General features: G+C 37.3%; 1 protein-coding gene across 3 annotated transcripts in view; it reads left to right on the top strand.

The window, feature by feature from the left end:
* The window catches only part of TULP3 (TUB like protein 3), a 34842-nt gene extending 16955 nt beyond the window's left edge, over positions 1-17887 (top strand). For 2 of the 3 annotated variants that reach the window (XM_042809968.1, XM_042809970.1), the window contains 9 exons: positions 3575-3737; positions 5795-5971; positions 7656-7789; positions 9703-9900; positions 10395-10507; positions 10854-10968; positions 12205-12303; positions 14572-14743; positions 15249-17887. In XM_042809968.1, coding sequence (XP_042665902.1) covers positions 3575-3737; positions 5795-5971; positions 7656-7789; positions 9703-9900; positions 10395-10507; positions 10854-10968; positions 12205-12303; positions 14572-14743; positions 15249-15382 — 1305 coding nt within the window. In that variant the 3' untranslated portion in view covers positions 15383-17887. The remainder of the gene's footprint in view (positions 1-3574; positions 3738-5794; positions 5972-7655; positions 7790-9702; positions 9901-10394; positions 10508-10853; positions 10969-12204; positions 12304-14571; positions 14744-15248) is intronic. The other variant, XM_042809969.1, reaches the window with a different exon arrangement.

The following is a 17887-nucleotide window of genomic DNA, read 5'->3' as shown; positions in this document are numbered from 1 at the left end:
GCAGTTTGATTCAGGGTTCAGAGTTTTCTGTGGTACTGTTTTTTTTTTGTTTGTTTGTTTGTTTGTTTTCCCTTTTTTTTTTAATTTGATCGAGATTGCAAGCATTAACGAAGCTGACAACTAGAAACTTTCATTAAAATATATTTTAACACCCCAGTTCCACTGTAGGTTGGTGATATTTGGTAAGAAATGCTAACAGTCTCTTATTTACAATTGTATATTTAAGTTTGAATGTTAACTTTGAAAGTCTGCCTTTGTCTTTTACACCAGTAGTACCATTCTTTCTGAAGCACTAAAGGTCAATAGCAGATCACAGTTAGACATAATGGATTCATTACTGTTTGTAGCAGATGTCATGCTTAAGCAATTTTCCTTAATGTTTAGAGGGACTGAGATAAGAATTGCAGAATATTCTTGTGAGATACAGCAGGATTGCGTTTAGCATCTTTGACCACATGGAGAATCTAGAATAAACCTTTGACGTATTAAGGGCATGTGTCTCTCATCCATCTTTATGATGTATTTTGAACACTATTATTTGTGTTGTTTATAATGATGCTTGACATCAAGATCTATCTGTGGGTCGTATCTGTCTGCCCCAAAGTTTTTGTCTAGTCAAGTTTTGTACTTCGTTTTCCTTGAGAAGAGAGGGGATGACTTCTCAGATGGCGCTTACTTCCTCAGCAGCTCAACCTGTACTGCTGCTAGCTCTCTGTGGATGGAGACAGTAAAAGCTGAAGGCTCATTTCTGACTGCATTTAATATGACATTAGTCTTGACGCTTAAGTTTTGTTAATGCCATCATCACTAGCATTTGTCCCTGCTATCTTACTGTGAACTAAAGAGGAGCTGAAAGAATAGAGGCTATGCCTCAGAAATCCATGCCTTATGGCTTACTAAAGTAGATCACATCAAGTAATAAATAGTATATTGCACCTTCAAGAGGAGTGGTTGAAGCCTTGTTGTGTACCATCTTCCTATTCATTGTAGTAGTAGGAAGAGCACCAGACTAGTCTGCTATGGTGTATGCATCTGATGCATCTGGCTTCTTAGGCAGCTTGTTGGAAACTCACTGGAACCAGAGTTGATGGTTTGTGATCATTTAAGCATTTCTTCAATTTTAGTTACGCTTTTCTATGGTACTCAATACGTGGAGTTTGCAAAATACTGGCACCTGTAATTTATTTAATGAGTTAAATGTTCCTGTGTCGTGATTTTTTGTAATTTTACATAAAATTTTACTGTGACACAGGGCTGGAGAAAAGGATTTGGTTAGTAGACAGAAGCATGTTTTTTTAAACTTGACCTTAGTGGAATGAGTCTAGAGACACACAGTGCTGAAGGTAAGACTGCTTTGCAACCTTGTGTAAAGAGAAAGAGCTGCTACCAACCATCCCATCCATTAGCTTGTAAATTTTCTTCATCTCAATAAGCAAAGTTTTAGAGAGAAACCTTTTTAAATCACTGTCAAGTTTCATCACTTTGATTATCTTGAAATTCTTGTGAAAAGGTTTGTCACATCTACCAGCAATAAAGTATATGTTCCAATATGCTTGAAAAAATATCTAATCTTGTAGAATAACCAATGAAGTAACTTTAAAAATCATTATGTGCTACACTGACTCCAGTTTCAATTTCCAGTTCTAACAGTAGCTATGTACTTTCTTACTGTTTTTAGGATGTATTTATTTTTCACCTGTCCATTTACTAGGTACAGAAGCCTTGGCAACATTTTTTTTCAAATACTTATTCTATTTTTTTGTAATTTGTCTTTTTCATTCTCCTTTTATGTTAACTATTAAAGATTTAGAGAATAGAGAAGAACTTTTTCACTTGGCATTAATTTATCCTAATGTATAAATATATCCTTGAAGACTTGCATTCTTCTGGTTGATCTGACTATTCTCCTAGAGAAAAAATATAACTGAATATTTTCTTAGAATTTCAATTTATCTTACTTTTCTCTAGACTGATCTGATAATCTCAGTGCAATTCTATGTATTTTTAGGACGATCCTTGCAAATAATTCTGCAGTATGTAATACTACGTGTGTTGCAGTCTAGTCTTCAAAGTGTAATCGTGGGTTTTTGCTTATTTAAGTATTTTGGAGAAAAGTACCTGAAAAGCATAAAGAATAAAGAAAAGGCCAAGAACTGAATTGTGCTAGAATTTTTAAAAGGAGTGGTTGCGTGTGAAACTGTCGCAAGCAGAGATAAAAAGCCTAGCAGGAAAGGAAAAATCCCATGAGATAGAAGAATCATAACAGGAGAGGAAAGAATTTGAAAATCGTTTGTATCTCAAGTGAATTGAGTTATTGATACTGTTTATCTGATGGATTCTTGCAGACTGAGAAGAATTAGGTGAAGCAAGTTTATTTTTGTCCCAGGAGGAACTGTCAGGGTTTTTTTTCAGTACTAAAGATGGTGTCATGATTAATCTCCATCTGTGGCAAGTGGTCTGCAATTCTTCATCATGCATCATCTTAATTTTTAAGATTTAAGCATGGCTGCCTTTAAAATGATGCAGTGCCTGTATTTGCTTTGAGCTTGGAAGTTTTTCTGTTTACATTTAATAGGAAATCATGAGCATCAAGTGTGTATGGATGATGGAAAAATATTTTGTTTTTAACGCTAACACTTGAATTTCTTTCAATCCTGAATTAAATACAAATGTTTTGTGGGGCTGATCAGTTTTTGTGTTACTAAATCAGTCTTATTTTAATGACTGATTTTTTTGTTTCTTTTATTCCTCTGTCTTATCTCTTAACATTAGTTTCTGGGAGCTGTCTCTTCTGAGTTATATCCTCTTGTGAGTTTGTGGCCTTTGTCACAAAGGCCATGTCCTTTGCAAATCTTGAACTGCTTTTACTGCTGTTATAAATGTTGTGGCAGCATTTGTAACTGCAGTGGCAGAGTGAGCGCCGATGAAAGATGATTAGAAATGGTATGCTTATATTAGCTTATATTATGAAAAACTTAACTGCCATGTAATCAACAGGACAGGAGCTTTTATTCTGACACCTATCTAGGTGATAGTTTTTTTTTTTTGTACAAATTGAGTTTTACTGTACAAACTAATGAGGAAAAAATATACATTCTCTGCATGCTCGGGCAGTTGTCCTAGGAGACAAAAAGTTTAGTAATTTAATTGTAACTACATTGGAAGGAGTGGAGAGTCCTTGTGAGCTGGTTGGTTTGCTCTGTCAGCTTCAGTATAATGAATGGAGTAATAAAGTTTGCAGTACATGCTACATGTTATAACATATACTTTATAAAATGTTTCACAGTGGATTCTAAGTGACTACTGAATTTGGCTGTTTATATTAAGGTTTACTGCAATTTTGTCTGGAGAAAAGGAGTTAAAATTATCTGTTGATGGTCTCAGGATAGGTCTCCCATCAGTGGAGAGCCAAAAGCAGCGTCTCACTCCAGACACTGTAGTATCTCTGCCCAGGATTTCTGTGAGTGATAACAGGAGCACATTATTTAGGTTGATTGGAAATCCTCATCAGTGGCTGAGGTGCTGGCTCTCTGGGTACTTATCCTTATTTCATGCTTTTTCTTTTATTTCACAGAGAGCTCTTCTAGAGAAAAAGCAGAAGAAGAAACGTCTTGATCCCCTGATGGTGCAGCCAAATCCTGAGGCAAAGCTGCACAGGTCAAAGCCCAAAGGATGTGAAGAACAGACTCCTTTAGTAGAAACTCCTACCACTTTCCACAATAATGTTGTGTTACATGGTAAGTACCTGATTGTAACAGTGTTCTGCCAGCATGCCACTGCATGCATTTTATGTCATAGGTGGTTACCTGTGTTGCTGTGACAGTGGTCAAGCCATAAGGTAGACGGATCACAAATCTTCTTATGTACAGCAATAGAACTGCTGTATAATATGACAGAGAAATATTGAAGTGTGTAACAAGTAAAAATCTTATCTTCAATTTTGTGACAGCTGAGAATCTTCATCTGCTTTTGAGTAGTCTCTCCCTTTTGTTAGGTTAAAAAGAACTGTAGAAATGGGTTACGAACTTCTGTATAGGTAGGGAGGTGCAAATCCCGAAGTAAAAGTCAGAGAGTTTCCTGAAGCAGTAGGACAAAGAAAAGAGGATAGTCCTGTGTTGACAGCCTTTACTGTTCTTCATGGTATCATGGTATGCTGTTTTTCAAAATTGGGTATGACTAAATCGTAAATAGTCAAAACAAAGAGCTTGTGAATACCAGATTAGATTCTGGCTGTTTTTTATCTCTTTTTTTTTCTTCTTTTTTCTTTTTTTTCCTAAGGCCTTCTGGGAGACAACAGAAACATGACAAGCAAGTTATAGGGGTCCAGAAAGGCACAAACATGACATAATCAGGGAGCCAAAGCCTCCCCTGGTCTGAAGTAATTACAGTAAAATAGCAGCCATTTTGTTGAGAATGAAAAGAAATGCATTAATGAGAGCTTTAAAGACTTGCGTGTCATAGGATGGAAAAAAGAGTAACAATTAACCCCTGGATTGTAGCAGAAATGTCAGGAAGTAGTTTATGATAGCTAAGATCCTGTCAGCCTATCAAGAAAGTAATAGCAAATAGGCTTTGAGAGGCATACAAATGCGGAATGTTGTATTGCCACTCTTAGACTAATAGGAAATTAATTTGTGGGGTAAAATTTGGAATAAACAAACAAACCAGAGTTACCTAGTTGATAACCTGTTACCTAGTTACCTATTTATTTCCATGTAAGTTACAACAGGTAGGAAGAACACCATAACGCTATTTAATACAGCAAATTCTGAGCTACAAAACATTATTTTTCAGCATACTCACTCCCATTAGCTGTGCATTTTGACCTGCAACGAGCAAGAGCCTGCATTCTGTGCTTGTAAAATTGAAAAATAAAATGAACATTTGCACCAGTGGAGGTAATCTACTATTGCTGTCACCACTGCTGAAATGCACCACCTGTCGCCTCACTGTGCTAACATCCACTGTTCAGTCTCCATAAACAGTTAGGAAATGTTGATGAACGTCAATGAGTATGATTTTTTCCACAGAGAGAAATTCAATTCCACACCTTCACTTTTCAAATGCAGTTCCATGTCAGATGCCATTTTGTCAGGCTGTCACACAGCAACATGTGCAACCATAATGGAATATTAATCGGAAGGTTCATTCTCTACTGCCATACCACCAGTGTTTGTCTTTGATGCCATTTGCCAACATAATAAAATAGGGGGCTGCACTTTCAGAGCAGTCCTCATATTATGCCAGACCATGACATCAAGAGATCTCCCCCAATTACAAAGTGCAGTGCATGCTGTGTTACGTGTTTAAACCTGGAAATATAATTTCTACATTTCTACTGAAACTAAGGAAGGCATCAATTTACTCTTTGTTTGGCCTATGCCTTTGGATATTCTTAACAAGTTGATTGGTGATGTTTACTTAGAACGCTCATTTAACATCATTACTTGTAAACAATGAGTTTGAAGGTTGGAGCAAGAGAAAAAAATAATTGCCCAAATTACACATAACAACTTGCATGGCAAATACCATACATCTTAATTGCTCTAGCCATTGGAAAAAAAATAAAAGCAATCACCATATTTATAAAAGGGGAAACTGATGTATGTAGCGTTGGAAGGAACGAGATCTGTATCACACTAAGGCCTAGCTTGACAAAAGTTGAATTCAACAAGAATATGTTAATACTTTAAAGCATGCTTAAGTAAGAACGGATGAAAAGAACAACCATTCTGGAATATATCTTTATCTGTAAAAATGAAACTTTTACAGTTTGTTTCATTTTGGCTTGCAGGCATTGATGGACCAGTTTCTTTCTTGAAATCAGAAGTGCAAGATTTAGGAACCAAACTCCAAACTTTCTCTGTTGGATCTTCCATAACAGCAGAAAATGCAGATGAGGAAAACAATGGACACGCTCTAACAGAAACGTTAGGCAATGCAGATCTGCAAGAAATCTTACAGAAACGAGGTAAGTGTTGATAATGGGCAGATGTGTTTTTTAGGATTCCTCTGCTTGTAATCTTTTTTTTTCTGTAGCATTAAAAATAATTAGAAAATTAAGAAACAATGAAACAAGTGTTTGTATGGCTTTCATTCACAACTAGTAGATTGTACAGAATGCAGAAATGCAGATTTGCAGTTTCTTCTTCTGTTATTAACTGGATACAAATGTGCTGTATAATTATCTGACCTTTTCAAATAAGTTAGTGACACAACTCTGCGTTTCACATTTTGCTAAAATTCAGGGCATTTTAATTCCAGGTATTATGTATCTGGATATGATACTTGAATAATTTCATAACAGTAGAACCCTCTTAAACCACTAATGCTTTAATTTAACAGTTGAGAAGTCTAATAAGAGAGATGTTCTTCTTGAGTCAGAGGCTGTATCCCACAGAGTACTTTCCCATGGGAGCGTCCATCTCTGTTGCTGAGTGACTTACATGGCTGTCAGTACTGCAGGAAGGCATTTTGTTGAACATAGCCTAAACAAAATAATTGGTAGTGTTTAATACAGCAGCTTATTTTATTAGAAGAGCTTGTGTCCCAGAATGTTTCCAATATTCTTCATAATTACAACCATGTGTAGGAATAGTTTTATTCAGTTGTCACATCCCACAGCTGTTTACATATGAATAGCAACATCACAGGAGATTTAGGGAAAGAAGCAGGAGAGAATATCCAGAAACTTCAGCAGAAATTAGTGAAGGTAAAACATTGACTGTGAATGATGACATTGACCTGGAGTACTAGGGTTAACACCTTTCCTCTTTTAAGCATGCTTTGAGAAGTTTACAGACAGATCGTTAAGATGTTTTTCTGTTTTATCTGAGATAAAGAATTCCCAGCAATGCCCCCTATATTAGAACATTATTGTAAAATTGATTCACAGAAAATAATTTGGCTATAGCAGACTAAGCCTATTAATTTTCTATAGTTCATTATGTACTTTTCCATTCTACAGCAAAATTAAAGAATGGAATCACAAACAACGTAACTCTGTGTAGAGAGGAAACACCAAACAGTGATACATACAGATATTTTATTTATCTACATCACCTCTATATAGTTGTGATTAATATTAAATATATTTTGGGACAATCAAATCAGTATTAGTATTTGAGACTTGGTAAGTTATTGCTACTGATGTACTGATGATATAAAACAGAATAAGCTCTAACTAACGAATTGTCATAATCTACTTCAATAACACTAAGAGGAAATTATAAAGAATGTAAACTGTACAGAGTTCAACCTACAGGGTAGGTTTTACCTACCACTATAGAGTTGGATTGCCTTTTTTGTTCTTGAACTATGGAGAGGTTGTTGGTTTTTTGTGTATAAAAATAAGCAAAATTTAATTCATGATAGCACGTTGATTATATAATATATTGCTTGGTAAAATATGTATTAATGAAAGCTTTATCAGCCACAATCTGACAGCTGTAAAATGTTTCTACTGCTGTCAGTTTTATATACATAGTATAATCAGAATTACAATGCTCAGAAAATGATATAGGACAAGAAGAAAATCAGCAATTTGAAAAAAAAAATCGATAATAGTTACACAAAGATTATATGTGAATTAGTGATGCCACATACTCATGACACTTTGTTTTAGAGGTTATCTGCTTGATTCTCTATTCTGACAGGAATTTCAGGCAGTTTGAATTTTGATGAGGAGGACACAGAAGAAGAGGAAGAAGTAAGTAAGAGACCAGCATCTCAGTCACCACATCCTGAATCTGAGAGGCTTCATTCTGCAACTGTCGAGAAATCCTTTGCAGTAGGTGTTTTGAAATGAGTTTCTGATGAGAATTGGGCATGTTATTGATTTTACTACTAACCCCGTTAGCACTGTGTTAAAATACTATTTTGCAGTTATCGTTAATCCTTGAAGACAAAGGACAGTATTGTCAGATTACCTAACAGAAGAACATGTAATTAATAGGAAGACCTGGTAGTCATCAAAGGAACAATGATGGGTGAAGAAACTTGACCCAAGTAACCTAATCAGTGAACAGGGAAACACTCTGAATCACGTGCTCCTGTGATGCTCAAAGAAGAAAGATTAGATCGTTGTCTCTGGTTCAAAATCTGCTAAGATGATTCAGAGAAGCTCTGAAATGCCATACAAATTAAGAGAGATTGCTACCTCTATTATAGGTTTCATGGGATGGGATGCAAGGGGGAACAGAATTTTGGGATGGAGTAGGGAAAATTCTGGGATTGTACAAAGCTTACTATGAGGTGCTAGAGAGAGGGACACAAGGGAAGAGGATCAAGTTGAGTCACGAGACAACAAGCGTAAGAGAACAAGGAGTGAACAGAGAGGATAAAAGGCTCCAGGGATCCTGATCCTGGAAGTCCATGCTAATATTCAAGTGACCCAACTGAGTGTATTTGTGAGGAGGCTGTGTGTATACTGTGCTACATTAGCCAGTGAGTAATACAAGAGATCTAATTGCTAGTAAATCAAAAAACTGAGGTGTGGTTGACAGTTGCTGGAGATGACTTGGAAATTCCTCATGAGGGAATTTCAAGTGAGTCTGTATGTGTACTCACTCAGATTTTATACTGTATGAAGCTGCTAATAGGGATAAACGAGCAAACTCATTCATCTCCAAGATGAAGGAGGAATACTCCAAATTTTGCAGTCTACAAGGTTTCACAGAGCATGTTGAGCTGTAGGGGACCTGTAGGGATCACAGATTCCAAGTTCTGGCTCCCCACAGAACCACCCAAAATTCAAACCGTGTGTCTGATTGTCCAAGCAGTCATTGGACAACACTGAATTCTAGCGGCTTGGCACCTTGACCACTACCCTGGGAAGCCTGTTGCATGACCAGGCATCCTCTCAGAGAAGAATCAAACTAAACACCCAACATCACCCTTCCCTAATGCAGCTCTGTGCCACTCCCTCGGATCCTACAAATGGAAGTTTGGGAGGTGCTGGCCCATGTTTTCCTCTTCTCTTAAGAAAGGGACTGAGAAGCACCCAACTCAGGGCAGTGGGCTCCCTCCCTCCTCTCCGAGGGCCCAGGACTCTGGGTTGAATGAGCTTTCCTCGCTGCCGTGCCCAGCAGCATGGTGAGGCCTGTCCCAGCCCCATGTCATGGCTCTGCTGTTAGCGCTGACACCAGTCGCTAAGCTAGCTTCCTCTAAAAAAATGACTTTAATATCTGATATATTTCTGCTAGAATTCCAGTTTCTTTGATGACCACAGTATGCATCCTAACTGTATATATTATTCAAAGGTATCTCCAGCACTGCCGTCTTACTCCATTTCTGCTGCTTTTTTGAACCAGCATAAGCTTAGTGATTTTTTCAGCCAGAGAACACCAGTCTGTCTTACTGCAGCATCCATCCGGCATATCATGCTGCCTTATTTACCACAGGGTTTGAAATTCTAGAGGCAGAGAAGCTCTTTGTTTAGAATGTTTACAGTGTCTCAACCTGTTTTCCGATTTCTAGTAATTCACTCTGGATAACAGCTTCATTTTCTCTCCTTCCCTAGGAGAGCTAGAGTAAAAAAGTTTTTATCCACTTTCTTCGGAGATACACAGATGTTTTATCATTCAGCTTTCTTTTCTCAAATATGTTCTTGGGACATCTGTTTCAGCAGACTTTCCTTCTTGTGGGGAATACTGAAATCTCTGGTCTGATGTTGGTTTTCTAATACGAAGGTTTTTCCTGTAGGAAATAGGTGCTTCCTGTAGTCCATCCCCTCAGGCGGTTGCACATCTGGGAGAAGTAGAGAACTTGGAGGAATTTGCATTGCGCCCTGCACCCCGTGGTATTACAGTCAAGTGTCGAGTCACTAGAGATAAGAAGGGAATGGACCGAGGCCTCTTCCCTACTTATTACATGCATCTGGAAAAGGATAACAACAGAAAGGTATTGAAAGCAGTGTACAGTGTCTTGGCTGTTGTATTCCTAGACATAACATTTTAGTGTAATGAAGAACACTGCATGAATCAATAAGAAACCAGAAGCAGAGGAGAGACATGAGGATGAGGGAAACTTATATCTGGTCAAGACACTAAGGAAAATGTTTGTAAGTTTAGAAGCCAAAATACAAAGAAAGATGAAATTAAAATGTTTTAAAATGTTAGGGTTAAAGAAAAGCAGGGAGACTGAGCTGTTCCAGATGAAAAGAGGGAACAACTGGAAAAGACAATTGCCTTTAATCTAGAATGCTGAATGATTTAATTGGAAGAACAGGATTTCAGGTTATATACTTGTGTGAGAGGTCAAAATCAGCAACACAGTAATAACAGTTCAGAACAAAAGTGGGAATGGATATGGGAAATAGAGAGGTAACAGTCTGGATAGCAGTGCCTCTGCATTCTTTCAAAACTCCAGTCTTGATAAAAGTTTTGTATTTCCAGATGTTTCTTCTTGCAGGTAGAAAACGAAAAAAGAGCAAAACGTCCAATTATGTCATATCAGTTGACCCAACTGATTTGTCCCGGGAAGGGGAAAGTTTCATTGGAAAACTCAGGTAAGAACAATCAATAAAAACTGCAGAAAAATTTACATATTCTGCAGTGGGATAGATGGAATTTACATATTTGTTTAGTTAGAGTTATGGATAGCAATCTGCTCTCTATTCAGAGAGAAACAATTTGTCACTTCTGGCAGTTCTGGCTCAGTGCTTTTCAGGACAGGTTATGTGCCCAGTTTTACAAGGGGCTCTTTACTGAAATTCCTTACTGAGATGACTGGAGAAAGACTAGGTGACTGGAGATGCCTAACTTTTCTGTCATGCACACATGCTTTTGGAAGATAATAAAAATTTCTACTGATGCCTCTTTCTTTTTGTTTGTCTTTCTATAACCTGACATTAGGTCAAACCTCATGGGAACTAAATTTACAGTCTATGACCATGGAGTAAGCCCAATAAAGGCACAGGGTCAAGTGGAAAAGGCTCATACACGACAAGAACTCGCAGCTATTTATTATGTAAGTAGTGCCTCTTCCCTTTTGCCTCCTTCTAGTTTGTAGGCTGATTACTAAGGAGACAAGGCTCACAAAATGATGCTGCCTGCAGCCTCCTCCGTTAAACTTTAGAACTGATTTCCACCAGGTAAGATAAAGGGCAGAAGCCTCAAATATAATTTCTTATGAGTTTGATTTTTTTTTTTCATTGATGTCAGAGGGAGACAGACCCAAATTAATGTTGTAACGAGCTTGTTACTTGAACAAAAATTGTTAGACTCCAATCCTGAGGTTTAAGGAAAATCTGAGATACTTCACAAAATCCAATTCAGTCATGTAGAAGTTTTTATCTTTTATCATGGGTACAGTAGCAGAAATTTAAAGGTTCATTAGCCTGAAGCATGCTTTTAATTTTTTTTTGGCTACTGATCCTAGTGGCATGTAGGGGAAAAAATGGACTTGATAATTCGAGTACTAACCTGTTCACAGAAATATCAGCAGATCTTTCCTTTGCATACAGTACCTAACTGTACAGAGCAAGGTTTTAAAATGAGTATAGCAGATATATAAAGTCAGCTTTTCACATATCAGTACTTTTCATATGAAGTTTTGTGAAGTTCATATATGAATAAAATCAGTGCTCTTGTTCTCGATTATGTTCCTAGATCTTTTAAAATGAAATAAGAGAGATTGCAACTCTGAAGAGCTTTATTCTTCATCTGTTAAAATGCACTAGCACATCAGGAGAAGTTGTATCACTTAATTCAGCGATTCTAAAAGATTCTGTCTTAGAAAAGTGCTGACATGGGTACAGATCACTTCAGACCACTGGGTTTTGGTTGACATTATTAAATAAGTGGTTTAAGAATACCAAGAAAGACTTCTTTCCTTTGCTTTCTGTATTAACTCTACATGGAGCAGAATCATGCAGTACTCTGGAAAAATCTATTTGTTTTAAGATTGAGGCTTGAATGGATGATGACTACCTTGCCTTCTAGTTCTATTCTTAATCATTAATCTTAATCAAAGAATAAAAATGAGAGAAAATAGTATGTCTACTCGTAAACACAAGTAACGGAACCTAAAGAAAAATGCCAGTCATTCTTTAGGAACATTCTTGTGATATCCAGCTAGCATAGTTATAGCCAGCAAATCTCTGAAAATAACATAAATGTGAATTCAAGTTCAGCTTTGCTGTCTTTCGTTCTGCGTGATGGAGTATATCCATTCCTGAAAATAGTGTCTTTCCTTGTATTTCAGGAAACCAATGTATTAGGATTCAAAGGTCCCAGAAAAATGTCTGTGATCATTCCAGGAATGAATATGAATCATAAGCGAATTCCAGTCCAGCCACAAAATGTGAGTTACGGAGTTAAAACTTTCTCAAGGAAGTGTGGGTGTTACTGACAATCATTCTTGATAGAGAGTGGTTGGTCATGGCTGTGGCTGTTACCGAGTCTAACGGGCAGTAACAGTGTTGCTCAAAGGTGATGATGAATTTATTCTTGCCTTTTATGTCACTTGTAAGTTTCTGAATCCTGTTTGTATTCTTATTTGTCTTTTAGGCAGCCTAAATGTTACTTACTTGGCTATTGCAAATGGCTACTCTGTCTTGTTGCTGTTGCAAGTACAACCCCTTTTCATCAAAGGCCCTTAATGTATTTTTCTCACCCTTTATATCTACTGCTTCGTTAGCAGGCAAGCATAGTGACTGTGGCCAAGGCTGAAACATGAAGCTGTTCCAAAGTTTTATAATCACAGAATCGTTTGAGTTCCAAGGGACAATTAAATGTCGTCTAGTCCAACTCCCCAGTAATTAAAAGGGACATCTTCATCTAAATCAGGTTGCTCAGAGCCTGGTCCAGTGTGACCTTGACTGTCTCCAGGACTGGGACATCTACCTCCTCTGGGCAACCTGTTCCAATGTTTTACTACCCTCACTGTGAAAGACATTTTCCATATATCCAGTCTAAATTTCCCCCCTTTTAATTTGAGACAATTTCCCTTGTCCTGTCATAACAGACCCTGCTAAACAGACCCCTTCTTTCTTATAGCCCCCTTTTAGATACTGAAAGAGTGCTATCAGGTCTCCCCAGAGCTCTTTCAGCCTGTCCTCATAGTGGAGGTGTTCTTCCTCTGAACACACTCCAACAGGCCCATGTCTGTCCTGTACTGAAGACCTCACATCTGAATGTAGCACTCCAAATAAGGTCTCACCAGCTCAGAGTAAAAAGGGGCAGGATCACTTCCCTTGCTCTGCTGACCATGCTTCTTTGGATGCAGCACAAGATGTGCTTGGCTTTCTGAGCTTTGAAGGTACATTGCTGGCTAATGTCTAGCTTGCCATCCACCAGTGTACCCAAGTCCTTTTTGCTCCATTGTTTTGTTCCCCAGTTTGTATTAGTAGTGGGGATAGTGGGAATTGCCATGATCCAGTTGCAAGACTTTGCACTTAAATTTGTTGAACTTTATGAGGTTCACCTGGGCCCACTTCTGGAACCTGTCAAGGTGTCTCTAGATGATATCTCATCTGTCAGGCATGTTGACCATCCCACAAAGCTGAGAAGTTTAACTGTTTTTGTCTTCCTTTGCTGTAGTGTGATGCCTCTGATTAAGTAATATTGCCTGCACATTAAAACAAAAACAAATATCTAAACACAACTTGTTTGTTCCAATTTTTAAAGTTCTTTTTGCACCTTTATAAAAGTAAAATGAAGATGATAATAAGTGCATTAAATAATTATCTTAATCAGAACAAGCTTTACTTTAAGGAAAATGAATTTTTTGGAATAATCTATTTTTTATCTGTTTGCAATACTAAAGCACTTCAGTGCTTTTTCAGCCTGAAAATACTGCTTTCTGATCACCTCCTTCCTGTTAAATAACTTAAACTTCTTGGATTCATTTTCTTGTCAGTTTTAGCTTATATTATTACATTTTATGTTATTTGTTGCATAGCTTTTAAAATAAAATCACATCTTGTATCTCACTACAGTTTCCAGTTCCTTGTAAGTAATTTTTTCTCAGTCTTACTGTACTATTTTGCCTACTTTTTGCATCTTTTAATTTTTATTTCTCTGTATGTTTTTCGTATCATGCACCTTTTATTAGACAACGTAGGATGACATTTAACCTACTCACATTGTACTTACATCTCCTTCAGCCTTTGGAAACACCTCATGACACACAACACAGCCACGAGACATATGCATTAACTACGTAGTTAATTTTACATTATTTTCTTTTGTTTCAAAGTTTAGAATATTGAAAACAGAAGGTTTACAAATGAACAGAAACCATATAAATCTCAAAAAGGAGGTTCCTGCTAGCAGGATGGCAGTCATCTGTGATGTGTGAATTGTTGTCTTTTCTGTCCACATGCATGCTTTTTGTCTCACTTTTTTCTTGTTTGGGTAGAGATATGGTAATAGTTTATAGAGTAGAAAGGAGTGCTTGGAAAGTATTTTCTTGTTACTTGCAGGATACTTTCAGTAGGACTGAGTTTAAATGCCAGCATTTCATTTAGTAGGAAATGACGCTGAAGTCACAGAATGCACATATGAGAGAGGCAGTGCTCAAAAGCAGAGTCATTCTGAATCTGATAAAATGTTTATTTCTTCTAAATAGGAAAATGAGAGTCTTCTGTCAAAATGGCAAACTAAAGATTTAGAGAACCTCATTGAGTTGCACAACAAGGCTCCAGTCTGGAATGATGATACTCAGTCCTATGTTTTGAATTTCCATGGGAGAGTCACTCAGGCCTCAGTGAAGAACTTCCAGATTGTCCACGACAATGACCGTAAGAGTCTGGTGAAGAGTGGAGGAGGGAGTTATTTAAACAGGAAAAAAACAGTATATTTCATGAGGTTTCAGAGGAATAGAACAATATTCCTGGAGAAGGGAGACTGGGTGAAGGAAGTTAGCTTAGAATTATTGGGGAATTCTGTTGAGAAAACTACAAAAGACCTGACTTTTTTGGGATGAGTGCAGAGAGGCTGCTTTCAATAGCAGCATGAAAAGGAGAGAGAGGAACTGCAAGTCTCTTGCAGGGGAAAGAAAGAGTTAACATCACACCTCCAATGCAATGTGAGAGTGGTTTGAGCCTTGGTTCTTAGAAGGAAGGTAATCTGTAGAATGCCACAGTCACTACAGTCAACAGATTTTAAAGCCAGTGTGGTGAGAAAGATGGATACACCAACTGCGTATGTTTGGGACTGATAGACACTTTTAAACTTCTTTTTGTCTATTTTCTTTGCTTACCTCTAAAAATTGCTGGTCTCTGTTTTTTTTTTTTTTCTCCCCAGCTGACTACATTGTGATGCAGTTCGGTCGTGTAGCAGAAGACGTTTTCACTCTGGACTATAACTATCCTCTCTGTGCTCTTCAGGCTTTTGCTATTGGACTCTCCAGCTTTGATAGTAAATTGGCCTGTGAATGAGAAACAGCAGACTTGAGACATAGAACTCACTCCCGCCTCTGTATCTTGTTAGAATTCCAGGTGAAGTAATGGAAAGCACATTGGGGGTGGAAGGATACTGGAAGACAAACTTTTGTGAGCTTATTGGAAAGTAAACAGCAATCCTGAGAGCATTTTGGTATTTAACAGTTGACCATCTTAGGAGACTATCTCAAGACTGAGTGGTCTCTGTACACTTTGTGGAAGAGCAAGGAACACAGATGATGTTTTTGTTGTCAGAATTGATTATGCTTTCAGAATCTTTGCATCAGCTGCTGCTTGAGGAGGCAAAGGAATTTGTTTCACTAGTTGAAACCCATTGCAGCTAGAATTAGAAAAATAATGGTTTAGTGTTCACGTACCTTGAATCTTCAGCAATGCCCATGGAGATGATGCTACTGATGTTACTTTGAGTTTCTGATGAGATTAATTAAGAAAAAAGGAGAGTAGTTATGGCATATATTCTGTCTTGCCCTGTGCAGCATTTTGCAGCCTGTTAACAACAGTGAAAGGGAAAAGGATTCATGTTAAGCCTACATGCAACTGTAGGTAGTGGTCAACAAACACAGAAGTGGACTGAGACGCTGGCTCTAATGAAAGATGTTTCTCTTATTTTGCAGAATGAATCTCTGTTAAACTTTATAGTCCATTTCCCTTTCATTATCCTAATTGCTCCATGTCCCTTGATACACTTTTTAGCAAATGAAGAATCACTCCTTTTTAATTTGGCAAAATTATATCCATTGGTGTATCTCTTATTTTGAACTATGTGAAATATAAGATTGAATAGACGATGGAACATGACTTTGACTGAAAGTAGTATTGTACTGCTCCTGAAAAGCACTGTTTGGACTGAACATCTGAATCTAGACCTTATGGTGATCAGAAATACTTTTTAACTTGTCCTTTATTTGTAAAATTTTCTACATTTTTAGGAACGAGCGAGATGTGACTCATTTCAATTTTTTTTTGTTCAATGTGAGATTATCTCAAGTTAGGACACAGTTGTAGGTTTCATGTAAATAATTTGAATCTGCCTGTAAGAGTAAGATACCTCAAGAGGAGATTACTGATGTTTTCAAAGGCATCAGTTGAGTTTTTTTTTTTTTTAAAAAAAAAAGTATCACGGGGCTGTATAATGTTTCTTTCCCATGTTCCCATTTAAATGCTAGATTGTACAATTTGGAGACTGTAGGTTACAACATTGACTCATACGGCTTTGATTTATCAGTGAATCGCTGCACGCTGACATGCGAGCCTCAGTGCGCACATCTGCTCTGCACTAAAGCAGAACAGCTAATAACTTGCCACTTCCATGGCTACTATGCATATCCACGATGAGTCTGGAAAACTGTATCTTCCATTAAGACAAGAAATAGCTTTCTTCAGTTTTACATGTTACTATTATCAGCAGACGCGCTCTATTTCATGCTCCTAAGAAGCAGGCTTACTGTTTTTGGTCTCCAGAGTCTTTGCAGGTAGTTATCACTTTGAAAGTATCACTCTTTCAAAATAGAAACAGAAGATGACTTAACAGGGTTTAATTGCCCAGGAAAAACAAACAAACAAACAAACAAACAACAAATAACAGTAATCATTTGTAAACTTTGTATTTAGTTGTAAATTATAAACTGTTGCTGGGAGGACCAACTCTACAAAATGCTGGAAGCCCAATCTTAAAAACCCATTCTGTGTTAGCTGGAGAGCCATTGTATTCAGAGAGATCTCATCAGCACATCAGTCAGTGAAGAGAACTGATACCATGAATATCCTTGGTGCCTTCATGTACTTCCTGCTCATCAGGCCAGGGACAAGATCTGGCAGTGTTCTCAAGTTATGTTCGGCTGAGTTCTTTGACTGGTGGTTCTGCCTTACTTTTACTCATCCAGAAATACTAAGAAGGCTGATAGTAATCTGATTATTTTTTTTCTGATTAGGACAGTATGAAAGAAACTGCACTGTGTTAGTTTGATGTGACTTGAAGGTGTTGAAGGTTGAATGCTGATTTCCAATTCAAGATAATTTTACTCTGTTCTCAAAAAGTCATGGTAGCATTGCTTGACAATTACGCTAATTAGCAGTGGATCTTCAAGTTGATGTCAGATGATCTTCACTGGGCCAAAGTCTCAGACGCTTGGTCAACTTCTGTGGACAGATTAACTGCATAAGTGCTTTTTTATCAGATACTGTTTTACATCAATTGTATTTATAATTTTTATATCTCAATGCAAATAAATAATTTATATATTGGAAAACTCAATAATTCTAAACAAGATTTTTTGTTTTCTTTCTGCTACGGTTTTGTCACTTGTGGCTGTTACTTGTTCCTCCTGTACTAGTTACTTCCACTGTTTCTTCCTGTCTGCTCGTATCTTACTCTCTTCTTTTATACACCTTTTCCTTTGTTATTCTCAGTTCTGTTCTGTTGTGATGTTTTCTTCATACACTTAGAAGCCTAGGAATAAATGTAAGGTTATTGTCTATTAA

The sequence above is a fragment of the Centrocercus urophasianus genome, unplaced genomic scaffold (genome assembly GCF_019232065.1).
Source record: "Centrocercus urophasianus isolate 14NV4802_14NV808 unplaced genomic scaffold, USGS_Curo_1.0 seq_12, whole genome shotgun sequence".
In the NCBI taxonomy this organism is placed as follows: domain Eukaryota; kingdom Metazoa; phylum Chordata; class Aves; order Galliformes; family Phasianidae; genus Centrocercus; species Centrocercus urophasianus.
The sequence above is the reverse complement of the archived record's forward strand: the minus strand, read 5'-3'. Positions and strand labels throughout refer to the sequence as shown.